The 25,095-nt window shown below is 44.5% G+C and overlaps 1 protein-coding gene across 1 annotated transcript; it reads right to left on the bottom strand.

Moving 5' to 3' along the window:
* Window positions 1-1,199: 1,199 nt before the first annotated feature.
* PPTC7 (protein phosphatase targeting COQ7) lies at window positions 1,200-25,095 on the bottom strand. Its single transcript, XM_066603257.1, has 6 exons — window positions 24,644-25,095; window positions 9,728-9,907; window positions 6,399-6,597; window positions 3,282-3,405; window positions 2,731-2,860; window positions 1,200-2,155 (listed from the first exon to the last, which is right to left on the bottom strand). The coding sequence occupies exons 1-6, from the start codon at window positions 24,843-24,845 to the stop codon at window positions 2,097-2,099; spliced, it is 894 nt and encodes a 297-aa protein (XP_066459354.1). The 5' UTR covers window positions 24,846-25,095; the 3' UTR covers window positions 1,200-2,096.

Genomic DNA, 25,095 nt, shown 5'->3' with positions numbered 1-25,095 from the left:
ATATTTGACATGATTAAAACTCATTTGTTAATGTTACTATCACACCATTTATACAACGGCATGCTGAGGATTTCACTGTGGGGTGATGCAAAAAGAATACTTAATGATACACCAAAAAAAAAAAAGAATGAAACACTTGAGTGATTAAAGGGGTTGTCCAGTTGTATACTATTGACGGGTTATCTGCAGAATACGACATCAATAGATCGGCAGGGGTCTGCCATCAGGGTCATTGTGCTCATACAAAAAGCTGATTTCTGCATGAAGCAAACAGCTCTGTTCCCACTGCAGTGGCCAGGCTTGGTATTGCAGACAGAGTTCCCTTTCAGTTCACTTGGAACTTTGCCTCTAATACTAAGCCTGGCCGCTACAGTGAGAACAAAGCTATCTTGCTTCCTAAAGAAATCAACTCTGTGCATGAGCACATAGGCCCAGCAAACAGTTGATTGGCAGGGATCCCAATTGATCTACTATTGACAACATATCTTGAGAATAGGCCATCAGCAGTTTACAACTGGACACCTTTAAGAGAAAAACCTTCTACAGTATCATCAGTTCCATCAAATAACTTACAATGTGTCTGATGAACATGGGGTCAGCAGTTCAGGGCACTCAGAGGTTTCTATCAGTGGATGGTAACGGATTCCTGTAAAAAGGAAGTTATTCACCGAGTCCCTCTAAAAGTTCCACATTTTATCCGTGTTCTGTCAGATAGCATCAGTGAAAGCCCATGAACCCCAAAGAAAGGGGCCTATGGCACTCTTCAGAGCACGGTACCGCTATAACTCTGGTTAAGAAGTCTGTGGAACTATATAGCATGTGTATACTATAACTCGGACCTTCACTTCACCCCAAGTTACCCATGATGTACTTCAGGCTAATATCCATTTATCATTAGTCTACTGCAAATAATTTCTCACTCACTTGACACCAAAATTAGAAGAAAATGATAAAAAGACATGGCAAACCCAGGTGAAAGGATAACCAGATTACTTGTGAAGAGCAAACAATGTGGATGAATAAGGCAAGCTGTAATGAGTGTTAAATGTCATGTTTTTAGTGAGTCCATATGCTGGTTTTCCTGCTTTGTCAAGTTTTGGGCAGTTAAGGCAATATCAGAAGTCATTCAACGTGACCTTGTGTAGACAACACAACAAGTTAGCAAGAAAACATACATTTCTTAACTGCGTACACATGAGTAACTCATTGAGAATTTAATGCCTGTTACAAGCATGATGTGCTATCATTATGACATGTACATGGTACATGTTAACATTTAAATAAGAGCTAAACACAAGTATGCAAATATACAATTTCACAAAAATGAAGAAAAACGTTAATATACAATCTGAGGTAACATTACACACAACACGCGTATAAAATACAATGAAATCACAGTCATATTTCTGAGAGCAATAAGTCCTTCAAGTGACCGACTTAAAGCTACACCCAAAACGTTAGTGACTGGACGAATTTCACTGCATAGTCACGAGATGTTACCCAAAATATATATTATATACAGATCTGTATATAACACATATATAAACATGGCTTTAAGTTAAGTAGTTTTAAAAATAACATACATTTGAAGGAGCTCCTTGTGTTGTATAGTACAGCAGTTCATAATATAAAAGGCTTCTAAGTCAAGGTTCTCTGATGCAAAATGAAGACCGGGAATTCAACATCTACTAAACTTCAGTACAGGAAACTGGTGAATTACAAAATCTGTATTTTTTCTCTATTTTTTCACCAATCACAATTTAAAAAGGATTCCACATGTGCTTTTTGGCAAAATGAATAACCAGAAACAAAATCCACGGTTCTGATAAAAGCACTGCTTTATACAGAAACCACCTTATGATGCTCTGGGTTAGGTAATGAAGTAGAATAGGATGTCAGGAAAGCTCAACCATTAAACAATAGTGGTTTCAAACAAAGTCCTCAGTTGTAATATGCAGACAGCATTCTTTCACAACTGGCCAATGAAATTTATTGAAAAATTGCAGTCCTGCCAGCAGGATACAGTACAACAGGATTAGAAGTTCAAGGGTTGCAGAAAAAGGAAAAAAAAAACAACTAAGTTTGTAGCATATGTCTTAGTCTGTATATTCTGCTACAATTGAAAGAAGAACTGTGATGTCATCTGGTTTTCCTCCTAGGGAAGAAAAAAAAAAAAAAAAGTATAAATAAAGTCCATTTATTTAGTTGCAAACAAAAATATAAATTCATAGTAGATTTCAATCATAACTATAGTCTGTAGTAAAAAAAAAACAAAAAACACATTGTGCAGATAAGGGTGTGATTCAACAGTGAAGGCACAAACCCTGGTGCACGGCGCAACCTTCCAAATAAATCCTGATGACAAATCAGTAGGAATAAATGCTTCTTTATTAAATAGTTCAACACCAGCAATATAAACATGTTTCGAGGCAAGTGTCCTCTTCATCAGTATAGCTGGGATGTAGGCTAAGAGTCGCAGTAAGGATTTAGAAGAATCCAAAGGGAAACTAATGAAGAAGCATTTATCATTATAGATTTGTCATAAGGATTTTACTGGAAGGTTGCGCCATGCACTAGGTTTCTGCTTTCACAAAAAACAAGCCTTCATACTGCTAATTTGCTAAAATATAGGGGAAAAAAATGAAATCTGCACATGACCAAGTACTAAACTAGGCGGAGTCCTTAAGGGGCTTACACCTGCAGAAATTCATTATATATCTTCAGTCTCACCTCTGACATTCAATCCATAGTCACATGCAAACTGTGCAAATGGTGACATGTAATTGGGATCATATGCCAGATCATGGGCTTGTTCTGCAATGCTGCGTGCCGTCTGCTGTATACTTTCATAGTTTGCATTCTGGAGAAAAAAGGAGGAAAAAAAAAAAATCATCAGTAGAAAGGTCAAAGACCTAAAATATGCACTGCAACATCATGGATTCTTGTGGGTACAACAGGCCTCAATGGTGCTGAATTGTAACACAAAGGGGACTAAACTATGGCTCCATTTGTCTGGCCTTCCAAACAAAAAGCTTCCTCTGCAACGCTCAGCTTTCCTTGAGCTTCATTCCTATAGACTATCTGGGCATTAGTTATTACATATGGCACTGAACTACCATGTGTCATGTGAAATGTTTGCAACCAACTATCAGCATGATTGTTATGATGATCACTATTTATATTGGGGGGAAGCATCGTCATGGTCTTGGGATGATTAGGGGGACATCAAGCCTTAGCAGAATAAATGCACATCATGACTATGGTGACATACGGCTGCATACCTTCAACTTTTTTAACTCCTGAAGAATCATATAGTCAGGCATATTGTCAAAGAGTCCATCAGTTGCGGTTAGAATAATGTCACCGAGCTGAACATCAAATGAACTACTGTCTGCAGCATCCGGACTGTAACAAGAACAAGATGAAAAGTTAAACATTTGCTACAGATAGTTATAGCAGATCAAAAGCAACTGATTATTGATACATTATTAAGGTTATTGATTTAATGCAACTAGTTAATTTTTATCTACTATAATTTGTGTACGCCAAAACATTTCATTTACATATCAAGGTTCAGTTCAATGGTCAGCCTACTGCTGAATGTGCATTGTGTGCCATCTGAGAGGCTGGGGGAAAACACATCCTATGAACAGTCTGGCTTCTGAACACTCCCATCTAACACAGCGAGCTGCCAAGTGTACTGTTGCTTTCGCCTGCAAGAACACAGTGTGCTGCTGGAAATTTTTTCACACTAATGTGAAAGCAACATGAGACCACTTTGATCACATGCCTACAGTTATGCTCAATGGAAAGGGGGAATCATATGCAAGACTTGCTCATCAGTCTATACCAAAGCACAACACACATAGCTATAGATTCCATATGATGTAACACTTATGGTTTTAGATAACCGTTAGCCTTATTCTGTTATCAAGTCTTCTTATTTAGTACAATCTAAAAAAATAAAAACAAACAAAAAACACATAATACAATGCATTTCGGACAATGCTTTTCACAGTTTGGGTCTCTCCAGACCAGCTGAATAAACAGGGGTTCCCACTGCTCTGACTCCCCACGATAAACTGCTGTTGCCGATTGACCTTCAATACAAGTGATCATTTTCCAAAACAAATAGATTACATGGCACCCAATGAAATAAAGGGGCGTTTACTAATTTCAACAGCCCATTACTAGGAAAACCTTAAATACATGTATTTTGGGCTGACTGTCATTTTTTGTGATAGGATTTAATTGAATGGTTTTAGTTTTTTGCAGCTTTTACGCATCACTGTATATAGAAACTGCAATCTCAACAGGAAATCAGTGTGGATGGACTGACAGCTTAAGGCTCATTTAGACCCAACATTTCTCGCACCAAATTTGCTCAAAGCCGTCTTTTGAGCAAGAATCGTTGGGTCTAAATGCACGGACATCGTGCAGTTTTCGTGCACGAGTCGTTCCTCGCTCATTTCTAGTTTTCTTGAATTGAGGGATGAACTCATATCAGCTGTGCAGGCTGTTATCACAATCGGCAGTGCTGATAAGATTCTTTCAGCTCGCATCCTGCTGGTAGTTCACAGCAGGACGCGAGCTGTAATCAGAGAACAATGCAGCTGTTTGCTTATGCAGAACAGCTGTATTGTTCACCGAGGGATAGCGGCGGTGTCACTCTCCGCCTGCATAGGTAGTAGCTACTTAAGAGCTATCTCCCCAGTTATCGTCCTAGTGCTGCCACACAGATATAGGCTTGCCTGGTTGCTGGCAAGTCTTTCCTGGTCTTTAGTTATGACATTTCAACTAATAAGACCGCTGCATTTGTCATGCGTCTACATGACATCCCATTTATGGAGGCCAGTATGCAGAGACAGGTCCAGGACAAGGCAAGCATCTTGTATGCATGGCAGTGGGGAAGATGGAGAAAGTCAAGAAAAAAAAAAAAAAAGATAACATTTCTTTACATTTTTTTTGATCTGTACATTTTGCTGCGGATGCGCAGATAATTTGCAACACCGCGGCTCACCTCCCCTGGCGTCTTTTCACTGCTCTGCGATGTGTCGGCTGGCGCATTAGCAGTGACGTTTCTGTGCGGGCCTCTGCGAGGCTCGCACAAAAATAGGACATGCCACGATTTGTTTACTGCACGAGTTTTCACGTGGTCAAACCACAGCTGTCAGCGTAGGATTGCATAAGCCAATGCAATCCTATGGCAGCGTGCATGGGCGGAAATTCTGCGGGAAAGTCGGAATTTCCGACTCTGTGCATTCACTCTAACTCAACGGGGAAAAGTCACAGCATAAATTGACATGTTGCAAACGTAAAATCCACACCACAGGTCAGGTTACTCTGCAAGGTTTTTTTTAATTTTTTTTAAGCATTAATAAGTATGATTATATATGAAGATTCTATATGGTACCTGCATACACATACCCACACTGCTATCCAACAATCAACATGTTAACACCCTTGAAGGCTTAGGGTCAGAGCCACAAGGTCCGCACTTATTAAAGTTTTAGATTTTAATTTAAAAAAATAAAATAAAAAAAGTACAATACATTGAGAAAAACAGAAATCTAAAAAAGAGCAGTTCTTAAGGTCTGCGTTCTTGAGGGTGGACAGAAAATAGAGGCTGCTCTTATCAAATATGACACCTCTATTGTCTCCCACATCTCTAAGTTCTCAGTCTTTGGCTCAGTTTGCAGAGCTGTTAATTAAGCAAATCCCTGGGTCAGGATTGGACAGTGAGGCAACAAGGGAGAAATACAGTGAATATTAACCAGTCCATCTTCCTGTACTTACTCCCCAGTTGTGGAGGGGGAATGCTGGATTTGGACAACAAAATTCCATCTGCTTTCCCTTTTGCATTTTTTCCAATCTACAGCTGGCCTGCTATAAAACAACTTTAGGCGATATATAGGACATTGTCCAAGGATGAGCGCAAACCTCTAGAGAGCCCTTTCCAGTAAATATAAACAGCATCTTGGTCATTGCAGAGAGCTTAACCAGAGAAGACCAAATAACCCATGTGGGTATGGAATATATAACACTCATATACGGTCATCATATATTGTCATCACATTAGGTAGCCTCCTTCAGGAAACAAACCTGAAGCCATAAGGGATGCAGTATCTGATCTGTCTTCATCCTAGCTCTAAGCAGGGATGGAGTAAATCTGCTGATCTTGGCAAATATGAGTAGTGCACAAGAATAAGATGAAAAACAGGAAAGAAACCACAGATCCTTGGGGAGAACACAAAACCTCTGTGCATAAGCTGACCTGGGTTTAACTGGAGCTCTGCAAGACATCAGTGGCAGCCACTAAACTACTGCGCCATGTAAGAGGAAACCACTTCATACTTCATTATCACCTGGTACATTAATACAACTTCCCTGATACATACCTGTCACTGAGTACCACACCTTCAGCTTCAGGAGGTGCTATAGACAACTGGAATGGAGTGTTGAAGTAATGCTGCTGCTCATCTGACCGATGCACTACTTCTCCTGCTCGTACCACTAAAAAACCAGAATCTCCTAAGTTTGCAGTGTGTAAACGGTGACTTCTTCTATCCAGAACGACTAAGCAGGCCGTGCTGCTTCCTTGAAAAAAAAAAAAAAAAAAAAAAAAGTGAAATGATCTGTAATTTGGTAACAAAGCATTACACGTCTTAGATCACATAACTTAACTTTTAAAAATTTCCAACTGAAAAGTTTTAAACTTTAGATATTGCGGTTAAATACTTGTTATGGCGCCCCCTGGTGTTCCTTTGTGTCCCTCTAAAAACATTCACCTAATGCGTTCAAGTACTGGTGAAAAGCTACTGCTAGTGAACGGATTCAAGTTGACAGGTCTGCTGTCGGTGTACAAGAGGAGCCAGGTGATGGGACTGAGCTGTTGAACATGTGGGAACACCAGCAATGGGCACGTCAAGTGGATGTTCTGAGAGAGAATCCAAAGAACACCAGGAGGCACCTTACCATGTATGTAACACCAATATGTAGGGCAGCATTTTTAAATTTTTTTTTTTAATGGTTTAAGTTGAAATTAAAATTTCATTTTTTGTTTGATCTCAGAGAATAGTAGTTATCTGCAGGCCAACCCCTTTTACGAGCCATCAGGTGGGTGGTCAAGGGTATTTCAAGTCAGAGCAGTTGGGGTCTAGCAGCAGGAACCTCCATTTTTTAGAAGCCACAGAAGGGATAGCGATAAACATGTGATCATTCTCCACTGACACCCCAAGTAGTTTGATATTAGGCAAATCCAAAATTAAAAATTCCTTGAGGAAAGAAATATTTTGTTCACCAAGCATTAACCCCTTAACACCATAAGACGTAACCTTACGTCATGTGGATGGCGCGAGATCAGAAGCGGAGCCCGTGCCATCCCGCAGTGAGAGCTGGCTGTTACTGATAACCGGCCTCCCGCTGCAACTCCCGATATCAATGAGAACATTGATCTTCGCTTTTAACCCCCTACATGCCGTGATCTATGTTGATCCCGGCATGTAAAAGGGTTTACAGAGGGAGTGCGCTCCTTCTGTGACGTCATCAGACCCCCACGATGTAATTGTAGAAGACAGAGGAGGATGCAGGACTCGCCCAAGAGCTGTGCCCCCTCGACTATCTTCACGAGTTTTCGAACTCCTTCCGGCTGCCTCATCAAGGTGTATGGAAGCAGACGAAGAGCAGCCAAGACAGCTGAGGGGGCACAGTGCTCCTCGTTCTAGCGATGATCAATACTTTTGACATGTCTCTGTGGAAAGTTAGTTGAAAGTGCAGCTACTCCAAGGTGTCTCAAATGTACATTTCCATGGTGTACTGATCAGTTTTGCTATACACCTAATTTAAAATAATTCATCAGGGTATTTTGCTTCTTCCTATCCACATATTCTTAAAGTGCTCATCAGAATGACAGCAACACCAGTCCAAAACAACCGGTCCTTTTCCGTGCTAAGATCCTACCCTGCAAGTTATTAATATGATCTCCTATACTTGGAAAGTCATAAAATGGATCCACATACTTTGGGCACATGCTGCTCCTTTCTGACCTTTACATTTAGATTAAGAACAACATATGCTCTATCACAAGACCCACAGAAGGCCCCAGATACATTTCAACTTGAACCTCTCTAAGACGGCGGGGGATGAGGGGGAAGTGAAGAAACTCCAATAACACAATGATAGGTTAAGAAACGGAATTTATATAAATGATTTGATAGACATTTTATACACATACAGTATAGAATGGAACCTCTCCAGCAGACTGCCAATGGAGGTGCTCTAGGACCCCCACCGATCCTGAGAACGGAGGGGCCTTCAGTGATTCTACCTGTACAGCAGTGTCCTGGTCACCCAGTGTGCAGGGATAAACCATGAAAGCCTCATTTAAGTGAAAGGTTTGATCACCACTCATGATGAAAGCAGCAGCTTTGCCATCGCTGATTTATCCAGGAACAGCAGCTCATCCCTATCTGCACAACAACGCACGTGTCCAGAGGGGCACATGTAGCCCCTTCCTTCTCTTGCTAGAGGTTGACTATACACAAACATGCATCCATCGTGAAACAGCACCGATAAGTCAAACTCCAACCATACAGGACAGAGGTAGTAAACGCATCAAAAACTGCATAACTGCGTGCTTGTACAAGCAGCATATTGCAGAGCCATCAGATCAGGTTTCTTAACACCTCGCTGTTTCAGACTGACATGTCTAGCTCGGATTTGTTAAGTCATATCATTGTATTCAGCAGGATGTGAAATACTGTCAAAAGTGCATCTTTATATCTCTTTTACGGTTCTCTTATGCACTACAAGAGGATTATTTATGTCCTTCGTATTAACTGGACGCACTCCCCCCAAAAAACAACTTCATTTTGGCTCCTTGTCCACGGGCGTTGCAAAGTCCTGCGGCAGATCGCCGCCGCAGGAGCCACCGACGAATCTCTGCCGGTCAGCCCTATCTGATAGATCGCAATGATTCTCCGCTCGTGGACAGTGGCCGGCGCTTTCCATAGCAATGCTATGGAAAGCGTCGTCCGGCGTGATTTGCCGGCAAATACACGTCCGTGGACAGGGGCCTTAACTGACCACTCATGAAAAACAAAAAAGCATAATAAACATTAATAGCAACTCCCAATATATCGGCCGGTGCCCTTTAGGTATTAAACATTTTCTTAGAAGGGTTATCATTTCAGTGCTCTGGGACATTATTATAAACTTGGCATATAAAGCTTCATCCCTTCAGTGAGAGCTGCCCGCTCTGCTGAGTGCATTTGTCCAGAGACACATTAGTTTTGGCACAAGTGTACAAATTCACCATTTCCCTGTAACATATTTAGGTGATAGCGCTTTATTACAATGTTCCTCATGTCCACAAAAGATGTACAGAAATCTTTTTCAGGGCTCAACAAAACACCAGATCACCGTGAGAACTAGAAAATAGGTTGCGCTTTGCTCTCCGAGAGAACATACTGTGTCTGCTGGTGTGGGGCTTGGTCCACTTCTGGCAACTGGAAATCCCAAGACTGGTGTGCAGTGTAGTCCTCCACCGGACTGTGCAGACCCGGCTCTACAATATGTTGTGCCGACTTCTTTACCAACTAAGACCTAATCAATTTTTAATATTAAGCTGTTATTTACTTAAGTTAACTTTTCGAAAAGAAAAGGTCTTTTTGTAACCAGGAAACACTAAAACGGGATTTCAAGTCAAATCAAAAGTAGTACTATTTACCTAGTAATGGTACTTTGTTCTGGAGCAGCTCACAGTAACTTGACGTTAGAATCCCAACAGGGTTTGTTGGCACAAACCGTCCTTCTTTAACCAAACGCTCGCATGTTCGCATAAGGGTCTCAGAAAACTGAGAGGGGTCAACTCCATAGTCTCTCCATCCACCCACTCCATCAGCCACACCTGAAAATAGAGGAATAGGTTATTGTCTCAAATATATACACACACAGTTAACGGGTGTTCTGGGCACAGACTAACATCTTAAAGTCTAATGCACATCATTGCAATTAGTCATTTTGTAATAGGCTCACTGCACCGGTGTGCTGGATCATATTTTCCTCCAGCAGGCTTCGGGGTATTATGTAGCTTCCAAATTGTATAGTGTGCACACATCATCGACCAGATCAGACACAAATGCTGGTCTAAACCGGGAGAGTCTCTGCAATGTGTAGAGCCTCAGGCTTTTTATTATAACACATGACACCTGCCCTTTAATGGGCGTGCAACAGATTACATCAGTAACATATAAGATTCTCATTTGTCGGATCATATAGAATCTCCCGCCTCTCTGCCCACCCTTCCTCAAGTCCGATGTAGCTTGGACTTTGTCTTCTTAGCATGCAGGCAACCTTAAGGAATTCCTGTGTACGTGACAACTCATTGTTTAAATAACTTCAGTGTGGGGGGGTGGAAGAGGGCTAGGAAAACACTCAGTATTGAATACAGGTATACGTATAACACTATGACCTTTAACTCTTAGAGGCTGCTTGTGCAACTTATGTACCAAGCTAACATTACACCACACATCTTTCACCATGCCATTGTCCAACAAATACCATGATGAGATTGTGTGGCCATTAACCTCCACAAAGTTAAAAGTCATTACAATAGCATAATACATTTGGTTTATACAAATCAATAGACATTTTACACTGACTAATCATCATGTCTATCACACCGGATCTAGCTACTTTCTTCATTTTCTATCTATGTCATGTAACCATCCATCCATCCATCTGAAAGACATGTCCAATTCCTCTGACATGTTGTCTGAATTTGCTACTTCCTCGCATCCATAGCCTCCAACATCCTGTGAGCAGTGTATGATGGGAGGACAGGGGTGGAAGTACTGCGCTGTACTGCTCATGTGCAGTTCAGAGCGCCGGACGGTCCTGTCTGCTGCTTGAGCAGGCTCTCTGGCACTCAGTAAGAGGGATGCTGGTAGCTAGTAACTTGTAGGACCTGTGAGCTGTGGGCGGAGCTACAGTGCAGGCCAGGAGACATACTCTTTGAATGCTGGAGCTGTAGGTGACAGTACGGGATGCAGGTAAACAGCAGCAGATTGGCAACTGCACAGGACAAAGAGGGTCCAGAGTGGCAGATAAGGTACAGGTTGCTGCTACTTAGCTGCATCTTCTAGACTTCAGCATCTGAAGAATATCCATTGTATGCCCGAAAACCCCCCTTAAGTAGGAATTATGAATTCTTTAATGCATCAGTAAATTGACAATGTTATATGTTAATATACACATTAATTCGTGTCCCAAAATAAATACATGTTTCAGATGTTACACCTCAGATTTCATCTTATCATCCTATTTTGCCACTGGCCCAGGGCCAGATAAACAGTGGTGCAAATGGAGCATTGGCTCCAGACCCCACGTTCCTCTATGTTCAGGGGGGGCCCCTGGTTGCCTGCTCTTCACTGGATGGCAGGGGCCCCAAGCACTGGTCCGTTGGTTTGGCAGAAAAAGGTGGCACTATTAACAGGACAGGAAAAAGCTGCTTTATAGATAAGTCAGAAAAAAGCAGCGTTATTAATTACTGTTGCAGAAAAAGGCGTCATTAATGGGGACAGAAAAAGAACATTATTAATAATAGGGCAGAAAAAGATGGTGTAATTGGCACATCATTGGTGATACATAACTGAGCACATAGAGGAAGTTAGACTGTCAGGCCCCATTCACATCTAAGTCACAAACTCGCCAGTCAGAATATTGGAAGGACACATTACAGCAAATGGGGGCGTCTTACTGCTGTTCAGGTCCGATATTTCCATTGTTCGTCTCTGAGGACCAAGACCAACCGAAATAAACCAAAACTGCAGGGCGCAAATATGAAAGGAGTTTTCCCCGGCAGCTGGGATACCCCAGGGCCGGAGCTGAAGCAGGTGCTCAGACCCCTGTGTAGTGGCCGATGCAGCTGTCATTGAAATCAATGGGAGCCGCACCTGCATTTATAAGCACAACTCATTGATTTCAAGTGTGGATTCTGGAGTGTAAATCCACAGCAATTCACAGTCCAAGTAAATGGTGTGCTAAAGCCACATCATGTAGCACCGAAACCAGAGCATACTGAAGATGGTCTGGTCTGCAGCATGTTCATCCTTGGGTGGAAAAGCCACTGTGCCACCATGCAGTAAGTGAGCCAGAGGAGGCATGGCATTGGCTTGCTGCTAACCGTGTATACCAGCTGACTTGGTGCATTTCAGCTGCGTTACACCAAGAACATCCTGCTTATAACGATGTGCAGCTTGGAGAGCAGTGCCAATCTGCCTGTTCTTATAAGGACCAAGATCAGAGCATTACAATAAGCAGTATGCATTTTACTGGAACACAATGTCCTTCAGATCGTGCCCTGACAGACTAAAAGCAGGATTTTTGCCTTGACCCAGCTATGAACCCTGTAATCTGTGAGAAACATGTTGCCAGACTACCGCCTGGGCAGATTAATCAGATTCTACCAAAAAATACAGGTCAAATTTTCAACCACTTGCTCATGGAAGAAAGGAGCGAGCATCCCCACACTGACGAGTAATGGGACTTCAGTAACTTGTTATATTCTTCAGCACTTTCAGAACAATTTGATTGTTCTAATGCGAAGCCCGACAACAGTATTATACATACAGAAACCAGTTAGTGCTGACAACTCACCCCCCATAGTATGTACATAATGTATTTATAGGTATGTAAATCTGATGCTGAACGCCAGGGATTACAAGCTACTGCAGATTAACACTAAGAGTGTGATTACTTGTGTACAGTGACTGCAACACAACACCACAACCCACACTACATGGCCAGAAGTATGTGGGCACAGACCTCACCCATATGCAGAGGCATAACCTAAAGCTTCTGGGCCCCAATGCAAAACCTGTAACAGGGCCCCCCAACTATAATGCTTTATTGATAGTCTTGGGCTCCCTATATGGAGAAAAGTGAACTTATGGCCCCCTAAGGCTCCTGGGCCCGGGTGCAACTGCACCCCCTATAGTTACGCCCATGTGCAACGTCCTTACAAACCACATCCACTTTGCGGATGAAGCAGGAAGATTCACAGCAAATCTGCCCTTACTTCATGTTCGTGACCCATGTTTAACTCCTTTACAGGGCTCTAGATGACGACCAAATTGGTCTTTAGAGTGCCCCAGAATTTGCAGATGGCGACCAGAATTTACAATCGAGTCATCTGCGACTAGCCTGATGCCGCTGTCCTGCAGAGGTTTGGAGGAAAAAAATAAATCCCTTTCCTGCAACTGCGTGTAACAGATATGATGCACAACAGGATCGCCCGTTAGACCCTCCTCCGAGGTACAGAGCCCACACAAACATTCCCGCCGAGTCTTAATTATGCACTGCCGGAGGATCCAAGTAGTGGCAAGTGGAGAAGACAGCTGGAGGAACCTTCTAAAGTCGAGCTGCTCAGCTCTGTCGAGCCCTACTGCCGCTTCTGCAACTCTTCCCCGGGTCAACACCCACATTTACTCAGCACCATTCAGCAGGGGAGGTCACAACCACAGCAGGATGGGAACATGAGGTAAATGGTGGGGGTGAAGTGAAAGATATGCTGTGAGCAGAGGCGTAACTATAGGGGGTGCAGAGATAGTCACTACCGGGCCAAGGAGCCTTAGGGGGCACAAAGGCCCTGTTACATACCAAGACACCAGTATTATAAATGGTAGATAGAGGGCCCTGTTAAAGATTTCACATCGGGGTCCAAGGGCTCCTAGTTACGCCTCTGGCTGTGAAGGAGTAAAGTGAGACATATGCTGGGGAGAGCAGAGGTTATAGTGCAAAATATGCTGTGGGGTGGCAGGGATTATAGTGAGGTGTATGCTGGGAAGGAGGGATTACAGTGATTTATCCACAGCCAGTCTGTCCATGCTTTTACTATGTTCACCTCTGCGCTGCCTGCCCAACATATACATGGGGCTCTTTTCACCTCCCCCCCCCCCCCCCCCCCCCTCCGTTTAAGTGGGTTTCTTCCCTTTCCTGTTTTTTTTGAAGGGCAGAAAAGTGTTCTGCTTTCTATCCTTATATAAAGGCTTACCAGGGATGGAAACCTTGTGACCAAAATGGTCTCTACCTTACACAGTAAAGAGGTTGCACCACCACAACAGACTTATCGCGTATCTGTAGGAGATATCTAATTGGTGGGCTGTGTCCCCTTCCTCACTGCACCGCCAAAGGCGCAATGTGAAAGGAGTATCCTGAGCTACGTTGCTGGAGTCCTGTTCTTGTGAGGGGGGTTGTTTCCGGCTCCAACTTCCGTTGGCTTGGCCTATCTAAATTGTGACAAATTGATGTCTGTGGCCGACAGTGAATTTACCAGAAATATAGCTGTTCAGGCAAGATGGAGAATAGAACCTCTAACCAGCCTCATATTACAGTGGCAAGGTGCACGTGGTATACTCGTACCCCCAGCTTCAGGAGGTCTATAATGAGCCACTGAAAAGCCACCGCAAGTACAACTGAAGGGTTTAGACCTGCTTGGACTACACCTAATATTAATCGACTCTTCACTTGAAATGTCGGCTACTGAGGAAGAAATTACTCTTGCTCACTTGTGCACCGATCTCCACAACCCCCTGTGCCACAGAGGTCTTGTTGTGGTGGGCAAAAATACTGGGTGTCCAAAAACTGAACAAGCCCTTGCCAATTAGACCCATAACAGCTCTGGATACAAAGTGGAGATGAGTACACCCAGACACTTAAATGGCAGATTACAAAAATACCACCCTGGCCCGAGGCTAGCATCCAGAACAAGGAGCTAATTACAGTCCAAGACAGTTTGTCTTCTTTCAAGCCTTAGCACGCGGTGAGACCATAACATCAGTCCTAAAACACATGCTGTCCTCCAACTAAGCTGTTAGTTCAGTCAATTAGACACAGTTGGCCTGGGATTTGCAGCCAAAATACGGGCACAGAATCACCCCATTATTATGCCGATGTGAACTTGGCCTTACTGTACTTTTCACAGTACTTTCACAAATCAATGTAATATAAAAATATTTCCGTGTATTACCTTTCTGTTACATGAGGCTGCCCACCTCGTGGACTTTGTGAAAGGAGAAGCCCCAGTACACACAGTATAATGCAGTTACCAGTGAGGTTTTGCCATCACTGTTCGGAGCTCCCGGCACAAATCTGGCATGAAATGCTAGATAAAGATGACCTTTTCCAACCCACACTGACGATACATAAGATCTCTTTGATCAATCTTGCTGTGGTTTGTTAAATGCATTTGTGGTCTTCTTAAAATTAAGGTCTTTTCGGCCAGGCTCTCATGTTCATAAGTGCAAAACGCTGCGTGGTTTACACAGCGTTTTACCGATGTAGAGCCGACAGTGACCCGGACTATTGCGATTCTCCACCACAGCTATCAGGATTGTAGAGAATTTCCCATTGTTTTCAATGGGGAGACACTGCATTACACTAGGCACATGGTGCAATGCTGCCGCCAGCCACGTTGAGAACAATGAGAGATGCGATGCAAGGGCACGCCCAAGGATAGCGCAAATCTTGCCTGCTTTGCTCAGCCGTGTGAAAACGATCTTAAATGTTTGCCATTAAATCACTATTGTCAGGATTCACCAAACACAGGTGGAAATACCGGTAGTCAAAACAATGCTGTATTATATTACAACTCAATTATAACAAGGCTTGCTTGTGCACTCAACTGGACGTAAAACTTGGCAGTCCCCTATTATGGGACTGCAGGCACCGTGTGCATGGTGCCTCCTTACGGCACAGTACTTGGTCTTGGAGTTCTGCCACGGATTAACTATCAGATCCACGGCGGAAGAATCTGCTGACTGAACATGCTCTAAGAGAGTCCTTCAAACAGGTTTAATTCGGTGGCTTGTAAAACCACCACACCATAGATTTTTTTTTTTTTTTAGATAGTAGATGCCCTTCTTGTATATTTTTTGGATTCACTCCTGGCTTTGGCTCAAAAAAAATGCACATGTGCATCCAGCTTATGGAGGCTGGCCCATTAATTACATTCTGTTAGATCTTTCAAAACAGAATTTTTCATTTAGCGATGATGTGTCACCCCTCCTGACACGTCTAGCCTAGAGAATACTTGTATTCTTCATGAAGTCATTTTGGAGCATCTTTTCTTATAACTTTGCATTTGTGCCATTCCCCTTTTATTCAGCCTAGGGATCCATAATGCGTGTTTGGGTCAGTAGACCCATGGCTGGGCCAAGACACTTGCCCATAATATGGGCACACAAATGCACCTGCAATATGTTCATCCATGTTCAGTAAAGATAGTCCTGTACCACGCTTACAAGAAAAGTCTATGTGATGTTGTATACTCTTGTACAAGATGACAAAGTATAATAGAAGTGACATCCTTATTGGCCAGCCAAAAGATATTTGCAGGACTCTGATCTCCCAAGCTTGCAAATTTATGTTCTGATCAGCCAATAAATGGACCACCATTATAACGCTGTCTTTTTTAATACAAGAGTATTTAACATTACAGTCATTGTTTCTGAGGCGCTTTACATGGATAGTTAATCACAGGAAATAGGGTGGAGAGGTTAGCGGCAAGCGGCCCTTCAAACATCAAGTTACGCTGACAGAGAAAGTGCCTTTACATGAGAAGATTGTCGTCCCCATAAGTACCAAACAGTCTTTCTGGCGACAATGCTTGCACACAGGAACAAGTCGTTCAGTGAATGGATGCGGAGCAGCCAGAGATCTCTTCCAGCCACCTGCTTCAATTTACTGTGAGCAGGTCGTTCAAAAACAAACTGCCTGTTTACACGGGCCAATACTTTTATGGGACCTGAAAACCAAGACACTTATAAATGAGGGATTTCTCGTTTAGTGTCCTGTCGGTGGCCGACTAGCACCCAAAGTCACTGTTTACAGAGATTAATCAGGTGCTCATCCCATGTAACTTAAAAAATAGAATCTCTCAAATGCATCCAGACTTCTAAAGAAAGATAGAGGGAGGAGAAAAAAAAAAAAAAGAGGCCTCTGTGCAACTGAACCCTGCGCTTTGGTCTACTAAACTGACTCCAGGTATCTCTAGCTTTAAAGGAATTTTGTCAGAACCTTCTCCAGGATCAGCGGTGACTTCCAGGTGGAAGCATGCGACTCCTGAGGCCAAGCAGATGCCACCATCAGCACTCCTTGCATTAGCGCTCATATCCAGGGCGCCATGATGCCAGGAGTTTGGGGATGTGACACTGCAGTCTCCGATTGGCCTCAGTAGTCACATGCCTCCGCCTGGCCGTCTACCCATAAGTCACTGAAGATACTACTGGTGGCTGTCAGCTGCCTCCCAGGAAACCAGGAGAGGGGAGTAGATATTTTTTAATTTTAGGCAGGCCCAGCTGTGGAACGGGGTTTTGTTCTAATGGCCCCCTTTAACTCTTGGAGGAAGAGGGCAGGGGGGGGGGGGGGGGGGGGGCTCTTCATTTTACTTATGTACAGTGGAGGCAAATTTAGAAGACTTGAGTTCTACACTCTATTAATACCCTTCTGTTGAAAACTTCTTACAGGGTGTTACTTGGAGGGTAGCTGGCGATTGCATGGGGTGTGTGGGTGGGAACTGTTTTACCAGACATGCTGCAGTTTCTCTCATGCGTGTGTCTGAATACACCAATGCGAAGCAATCATGTTGCATGCTATCTGAATTAAGTCTGTAAAAAATACAGGACGTAATATGGACAGAAAATATGAATGAGGCCTAAGGGCTCCACGTACTTGCGTTTTTTTAACGCGAATGTCAATGGGACTTTATAATTTTAAAAATGTATCAAAAGTTTGTGCTTTGCGATTTTTGTGCAATGCGTTTTAATTTAAGTCCCATTGACATTTGCGTTCCAAAAAATAAGAAGGAGCGTTAAAAAACACACAAGTGTGTGGGAGCCCTTATACAATCACAGGTCACAACCTAGTTAAGAAGCCCTGTGAGGCACTTAATCGCATCCACATGGAGCGGAGAAATGCCACATGAAAACTACATGGTGTCTGAAATACACTGGATTGTAAATCCGCAGCACGGCAATTTATAGCTGGAGATTTTGACAGGGAATTGCAGCCTTTGTAAATTTGCAGCAATAGTGACACCATTTAGGCTTAGACGCGCCGTGTACGCACCGCTGATATTCTGCTGTGGAAAGTCGGCGGTGAACATGTCCTGTTTGAAGGTACCTTGGAGTTTGCCTTTGTTTTAGTCATTTTCCAGGCTCTTTCAACCTTTGCAGTTCACTTTTACAAAGCTATAAATATTGGAGATATCCTAGAATGTCTTATAGACCTTGAATTTGGTAGCAACCAACAAAGATTGTCCCATTCCCACATAGTCAACACCTAGACAACAAACTATAGAATCCATGTGCTAGGTCTAGGACGGGACACTCCAAGAGCGTGTACACCATACAAGTGCGAGACATTACAGCAGAACATACAAGTGCAGCTAGAAACACAAAGGAAAGGAGGAAACTAAAGCCTGGAGAGATGATGCATTTTGCTGTCCTTTTAGGTTACGCTGCACAATCAGCCTATGAAGACGCTGATCCCATATATGGCAAAACTGAAATAACACAATTATTCTCCCGCATGAGTCACTGAACTCGCTGAAGAGAATCCACGAGGCACAGAACAGAACATTTCCACCAGGGAGTGACTCACTGGATTCTGTATCCATCGCTCCACACCCCAGCCGTTCACAAAAACATTTTGTCTTAAAGAGATTACTTAGCCAATTATCAAATGTGAATGCAACTCAAGCTGTGTTTGACTACTGTGTCGGAGCAGTTAAGCATTTCTTGCTTTTGACAGGTGATAAGTCCAGAAATAACATCTCAATAGAGCTGCTTGGAGGGGACACTAAAGACAAGGGGCACAGCTGAGGTTCAGCCTCCTGCCACCCCCCACACCAGCTACCCTTCATGGCTGCTGGCCATGGTCTGCAAGGAACTTTCTGCTCCGTCTGTGGGTCCTTTAAGTGACCCATTAATACAGCTCTAGCAGCCAAGAATGAGGCTATATTTATGTCTCCCCACCCCCCACCCCTCCCACTTGCCCTCCAAGAAAAAAAATTAATTATTATTAATATTATACACCCCCCCCCCCCCCCCCCCCCCAACACAACCTTCATGACACGCCAGGCTCAGATGAAGCAGCTCACCATTAGGATCTCCCTAAATAGTGTAATCATATAATAAATACCAGCTCGACACAGTGATAGTTTTTACAGTGCTATTACCTCCAGTGATCAAAGAGGATGCCTTCTATGGATTGAAAGCACTCGCTATCTGGACCCAGACTATCATTAAGACTTCTTTAAGCCATTACTTGCCCCTGCACATTCGCCCAATCATGTCACTATCTGCAATGTCCATCTCAATACCTCCCAGCAATTATGCCCACTTTTGTGCCCTGTAAAGTAATAGTGCCTCCACAGTGTTATATTTCCCCCATAGTAGTAATGTCCACCTTTGTGCCTCATACAGTACTAGTGCCCCCTGTTGTGCCCTGCAAGGTAATAGTGCCTTCACACATTTTCCCATAGCGACCCTCAAAGCAACTATAGTGACAGGGTTTGAAGACCCACCTCCAGCAAGAGATTGCTACAATTGGTTCATCAAGCGCTGGCCCAGCCAATCAGAACCAGCTGTGCTGAAAACGCAGCAAAACTGTTGTCAAAAATGTAGGACAACGCTGCTGGAACCGCAAAAAAATGCTGCAAACGCCTGTGTGAGGGAGGCCTAACTTGCAAGGTCTCATGTTCTGATTCTGGATGCTACAAAAGATCTTGCAGCAGTCATGCGTTAGTTTTTCATGAGATTGAGCCAATCACCAGTGTATCCAGCGACTGGTTGTAGTGATCGCAGGAATGGCAGACGACGGCTGATGGAATTTGCAGCACTGGTCCACAAGGACAATACGGTTTAGTTTATTTGGTCCATTCAGTGCCTTGGAACGTGTGTGTCTTGGTAAAACTCTAATAGTATTGCTGTTCCTCTGAATATTAATGAATTGACATCTAGGCGTTACCATTCCCCATGTCAAAGCTTTATGTCCATACAGTCCCATACGATCACCAGTGATTGGGCAGTGTCAGAGAGTGAAGACAAACTTCTAGTTTCAGTTCAGTCTTACGTTTCTAGGAACAGAGGAACGGCACAGTTCTAAGAAAAGATGCGCCTACATCTAGATCACAGGTATTTACTAAAGGCAGACACGTCAGGAGAGCGGGCGTACCTTTAAGGCTACCTGACTAGATAGGAGGCGTTGAAAGGGGTTTGCCCACACATGAAATTTATCACCTGACCGCAGGATAAGTGATAGATGTCTGGTCACTGGGGAGCGCACCAACCCCTAAAATAGGTGAGCTCTTTATTTCATGACAGCAGTGAGCATTGAATGAAGTGGTGGTTGAGCATGCACACTGCTACTCCAGTAAAAGTCTACAGGACTGCCGGATAAGATAGAGTACAGTGATTTGCTCCATAGACTTTAAATGGAGCAACAGCTTACATGCTCGACCACCACGTCATTCAGGCGTCTCACTCAAATGTCATTTGTGGGGAAAATCTCTTTAATAACTTGCAAAGTATATTAGGGAATTGCTATATCAACAATTCTCCAACATATTCATTAACCAAACCAATTTCTTAAGAAATGGAGGACTTGGGTAATAGAAGAGAAAGACAGGGAAATAAGTGTCCAGCTGCCTTCCCTGCAGTCTGTTCTGCACATGGCGAGAGCAGAGGGCAGTCATAATCTGTGCTTTAGAGGACACAAGTATCAGACGGCATTTGTTTTCTGCGATGGAGCCTGCAGGGCGCTTGTGTGAAATCAGATTTCCCTGACACTTGGCGTTCTATTACCCAGATTTATGTCTTCTTTTAGGCGCAGGAGTATATATAACAATGTTCTCAGAGGCTCCGAGGTGAAGCGCTATTTAAAAAAATAATAATAAAAGCTGTTTGGAACAACATAGTCCTGATACATTGGGAATATATAACCTGCACAGTAATGGCGACTGCTTGTGCCCTTCATTTCCCCGCATAGAATGGGAACTGCAATCTCCGACAATGGGAAACAGCTCCATATATGTCTGCACTCGCTTCAGCCAACGTTTCCATCAGTACATGAATGTTACAGCTTTAGAAAAACAGGATATTTTGACCATAAAATCCTTTTCTCGGGGGACACAGCAAAGGCCTTGGGTATACCTCCTGCCACTAGATGGCAGACAATAAGCAAAGAAAGTTAACTCTTCCTACCAGCTATACCCCTACGGTAGCTGCTGCACCAACTCATTTTGTACAGAAGTAGGAGGAGAGGAAAAGCCCACAGGCTAACTGAAAATGTAACATGAACACAACATACAACTAAACATAGCAACATACATAGTATGTCAGGCAATGTCTATCCAGTTCAGACCATTTCCACCCCCCTCCCTTGTTGATCCAGAGGAAGACAAAAAAAAACCAAAAAAAAAAAACCAATGAGACAGAAGCCAGAGCAGAGAAACAGCCGAACATCTAAGAAAGTATTTTACGGTAGGAAACAAAAAAAAAAAAGTTCACGCTTGTGGCGTTTGGGGACACAGTGAAGATGTTCAAAAGTAGTCACTAGGGGTGGGCCAAAGTATCTCTGATGAGATCAGGGTACTGCCGCCCATAGAATCCTGAAAAGCAGCATCAAAAGATGCAAAAGTATGTACGCTGTAAAACTTTGAAAAAGTATCAAGTGAAGACGAAGTAGTATCCTTGCAGATCTGGAAAGAAGCGTTATGGGACACCACCCAGAAAGCATCCACTGCACGCATGAAATGAGCGGTCTACCAGAATGGATGGAGTCCTGCCTATGGCAGAGCAGTCCTCCATAATCGCTGACCTAATAGAGAACCTTTACGTGCAAGATAGAGCCAAAGTGCATCCGTCAAGCTTGCACAGATGATGCTCCATGGGGTGTGAAGGCTCTGGACAGAAGGAGGGCAGAACGATATCCTCGTTGAGATGGAGGGGATGAGACAACCTTTGGAGGAAAGGATGGAACCGGGCAAAGGACCACCTTGTTCTGATGAAGCACCAGAAAAGGAGGCCTGCATAACAGCACAGTGAGCTCAGAGATGTGGTAGATGCAAGTGATGGCTACTAGGACGGCAACCTTCCAAGAAAGCAGCAGAGGGGAATGTCACACATTGGCTCGAAGGGAGATAATTGTAAAGTATCTAAAGACCAGACTGAGGCCCCAAGGTGCTGATGGTAAGGAGGGGCAGCATAGACCACTCCCTGAAGGAAAGTACGCATCGCAATGGACTTAGAAGGCAGAGGGCATAGAAAAAGGATTGACAGCCCAGAGCCTGATTGGATAAAGGAAGGGATTCTCAGAACAGAAAAAACAAAAAACACATGGGTTGCATATTATGTTGCTGGAATCATCTGAAGGAGAACTTCCACACCCTATGGTAGATGCAAAAGGAGGAAGGTTCCCTGGTCCTGAGCATAATCTGTACAACAGGGTCTGCAAATCTCTGCACTTTCAAGACTGCGGATTAAACAGCCATGCTGTCTAAACATTGCACATGCAAATACGGGTGAGGAGCTGGGCCCTGCCACAGCAGATCCTGTATGAGTGACAGGGGCCAGGGCATGTTGACCACTATCGACACCAGATCGACGTACCAAGAACAATAGTGTGGAGCTATGAAAATCATGGGGACACTTCATCTTGGCTGTCTTGAGGAGCTGTGGGATCAGAGGCGTTTGTGGAAAGGCACACAGGAATGAAAACTGGTTCCTTGGTACCGCTAGAGCGTTCACCACCCACGGATGGGTGCTACTTGCGGTCCTGAGGAGACTGACAATTCTGAGGGCCGTGGGGTGGAGCGACGAAAGAAACAAAAAGCAGGCCTTCTTCTTGGCAGAGTACCGAGGAGAGGACCTGTATTGCGGAAGATGAGAACTCTTTCCGCCTGTCGCCTCAAAAATTATTTTGTCCATGATGAGGCAACGATCGGACGAAGGGCCGACCCCAAGCTGCTACAGGAGGGGTATAGTTGATAGTAGGTAGAAGTCAACTCTTCCTCTACTAGTGTCCTAGTGGCAGGAGCTATACCCAAGGCATTAGCTGTGTCCCCCAATTACAAAGCTCTATGCAGAAACATTATTTCTCGGCTAAGTGAAGCAGATTATCACATCAGTAGACGCCGCATGTGGGAGGAGGGACAAGACTTCCAGGACCTCCCTTCATAGTTTAGGCATAAAGATGAAATGCTAAATAGCCCCGTGCAAACAGCGGTGGTTTATCTAGGAACGACTACCTATTTACTAGGAATGCAGGCGGATGGCTGAGGAGATCTCCGGCCGGCTGAGCCTTCAGTCACAGAGCCATCAGTGTGAAAACAGGAGTGATTATCGCCGAGATGGCTTAAGCACCCGACAATCATCCTGTGTAAGCGTCACCTGGAGAACAGCATGTCCTGCCATGACACCCAGGCAGGAAGACGAGTTCAGGCGTCTCCGGTGTGATCGGAATGACTGTAGATTATTGATAAGAGTAGCATTGTCTGGCTGCTGTATGAAGAACCCCACGATCATTCCAATCTCGTAGAGCTATTTTACAATAGCAGGATGCACGGACGACCCCCAGCAGAGCAGCTCCTGCCAGCTTTCCTGGACAGCATGCAGAGTGGCAGATGGGTCACACGGGCGTCAGCGCCAGCTTCATGAGGTTTATCCGCTGGCTCATCCTGCACACTATTTTAATCCTTAAAGGGCTTGTGCCAAGATTTAAAGTTCTCCCCCATCCACAGGATAAAGGGATAACCATCTGATCAGCGGGGGTGTCACCATCGATCTCAAGAATGGGGGTCCTGTGTGCAGTGGCTGAGTGGGTCGCTGGGGATACCTGAGCACTAGATACCCACGCTTCCTCCATAAGCACATTAGAGACGGCTACAAATGGCTACAAGTATATTTTGCAGATGAATCTGAAATCAAGTTCCAGCATAAAGCTAAATAAGTTCTATAAACTGGTACAGAGGCTCCTGATCAGGTTACACCAGAAGGGTTGGGTTTCTTGCCCAGAAGAGGTCATGACATTGAGTACAAGCACCTGTCCCACACAGGGTTAACTGGCACGGGGCCACGATGTAAGGCAGGAGTGTTGTAATAACAGGGAGCTCTTAGAATGGACTTTTCAAGGACACCTTGCAGCCGCTACATTGTTATATCCTCCTGAGAACTAGTAGTCCCCTACTGACATCAACAGGGTGGGCGAGATAGATCAGCGTCTGAACACACACGGCGAGACGTCCCCTAATAACTGCCGTAGGAGACACCTAACTCACCCCCGCATGTACCGAAAACACTCCATAATGGAGGAGAAGGACTTGTGCTGCTGGGCTGTACATGGGGCACTGCAGCAGGACATTACACACCAGCAGCTTCCATCATCCCCTATAAGCCAGTCCTAGTACCAGCAGTGCTGCTGAATGATCAGCTATTGTTCTCTGTTATCTGTCATCTCGGATGGAGGCGGGGCCTAGCACTAGAGCCGGCACGTTTGTGGCCCTTTAACACGGGAGTGCAGGCTCGCGCCGGTCACGTGTCTCCTGAGGACTGCACAGATACACCGTACAGTGCCGCACACTCACCTAGCACGTCCGCCGTCCGGTGCCGGGCGATGAAGCACGCGTCGTCCCCGTAGCACATCCCCTTCTTCAGGATGCCCTTCCTGGCATCCTTACCGAAGCCGCAGCTGGCCGTCACCAAGCTGTAGTCCCGGGAGTCCGTCTGCGACAGCCCGCCCAGCACGGCTCTGGCCACCAACCTGCCGTACGACAGAACCGAGAACATGGCCCCGGACGGTGCCCCGAGCCTCTCGCCCTCCTCCTCCTCTTCAAGGACACTCCGGCTTCTCACTGTTCGACTGCTCAGTGCTTCCCCCGCTGGACTGTACCCTCCGCCGCTGAGCTCTTCCCACCACGCCGGTGTCTCTGCCCGTGCCCCGTACGACGCACTCAGTGCCGGTTCTCAGGAGTCTGCTCGACCTTTGCCGCCATCTTGGACCGCACTGACACTCAGGAGGCCGGAGGAGGGAGGTGAC

This window comes from Eleutherodactylus coqui, chromosome 5 (genome assembly GCF_035609145.1).
Source record: "Eleutherodactylus coqui strain aEleCoq1 chromosome 5, aEleCoq1.hap1, whole genome shotgun sequence".
In the NCBI taxonomy this organism is placed as follows: Eukaryota; Metazoa; Chordata; class Amphibia; order Anura; family Eleutherodactylidae; genus Eleutherodactylus; species Eleutherodactylus coqui.
The sequence above is the reverse complement of the archived record's forward strand: the minus strand, read 5'-3'. Positions and strand labels throughout refer to the sequence as shown.

Excerpts from the sequence above, each read along its gene's own strand:
- PPTC7 (XM_066603257.1), bottom strand. The coding sequence starts at position 24,845 with ATGTTCTCGGTTCTGTCGTACGGCAGGTTGGTGGCCAGAGCCGTGCTG. Across the intron at positions 6,598-9,727 it reads GAACAAAGTACCATTACTAG|GAAGCAGCACGGCCTGCTTA; the intron begins GTAAATAGTACT and ends TTTTTTTTCAAG. Across the intron at positions 2,861-3,281 it reads AGGAGTTAAAAAAGTTGAAG|AATGCAAACTATGAAAGTAT; the intron begins GTATGCAGCCGT and ends TTTTTTCTCCAG.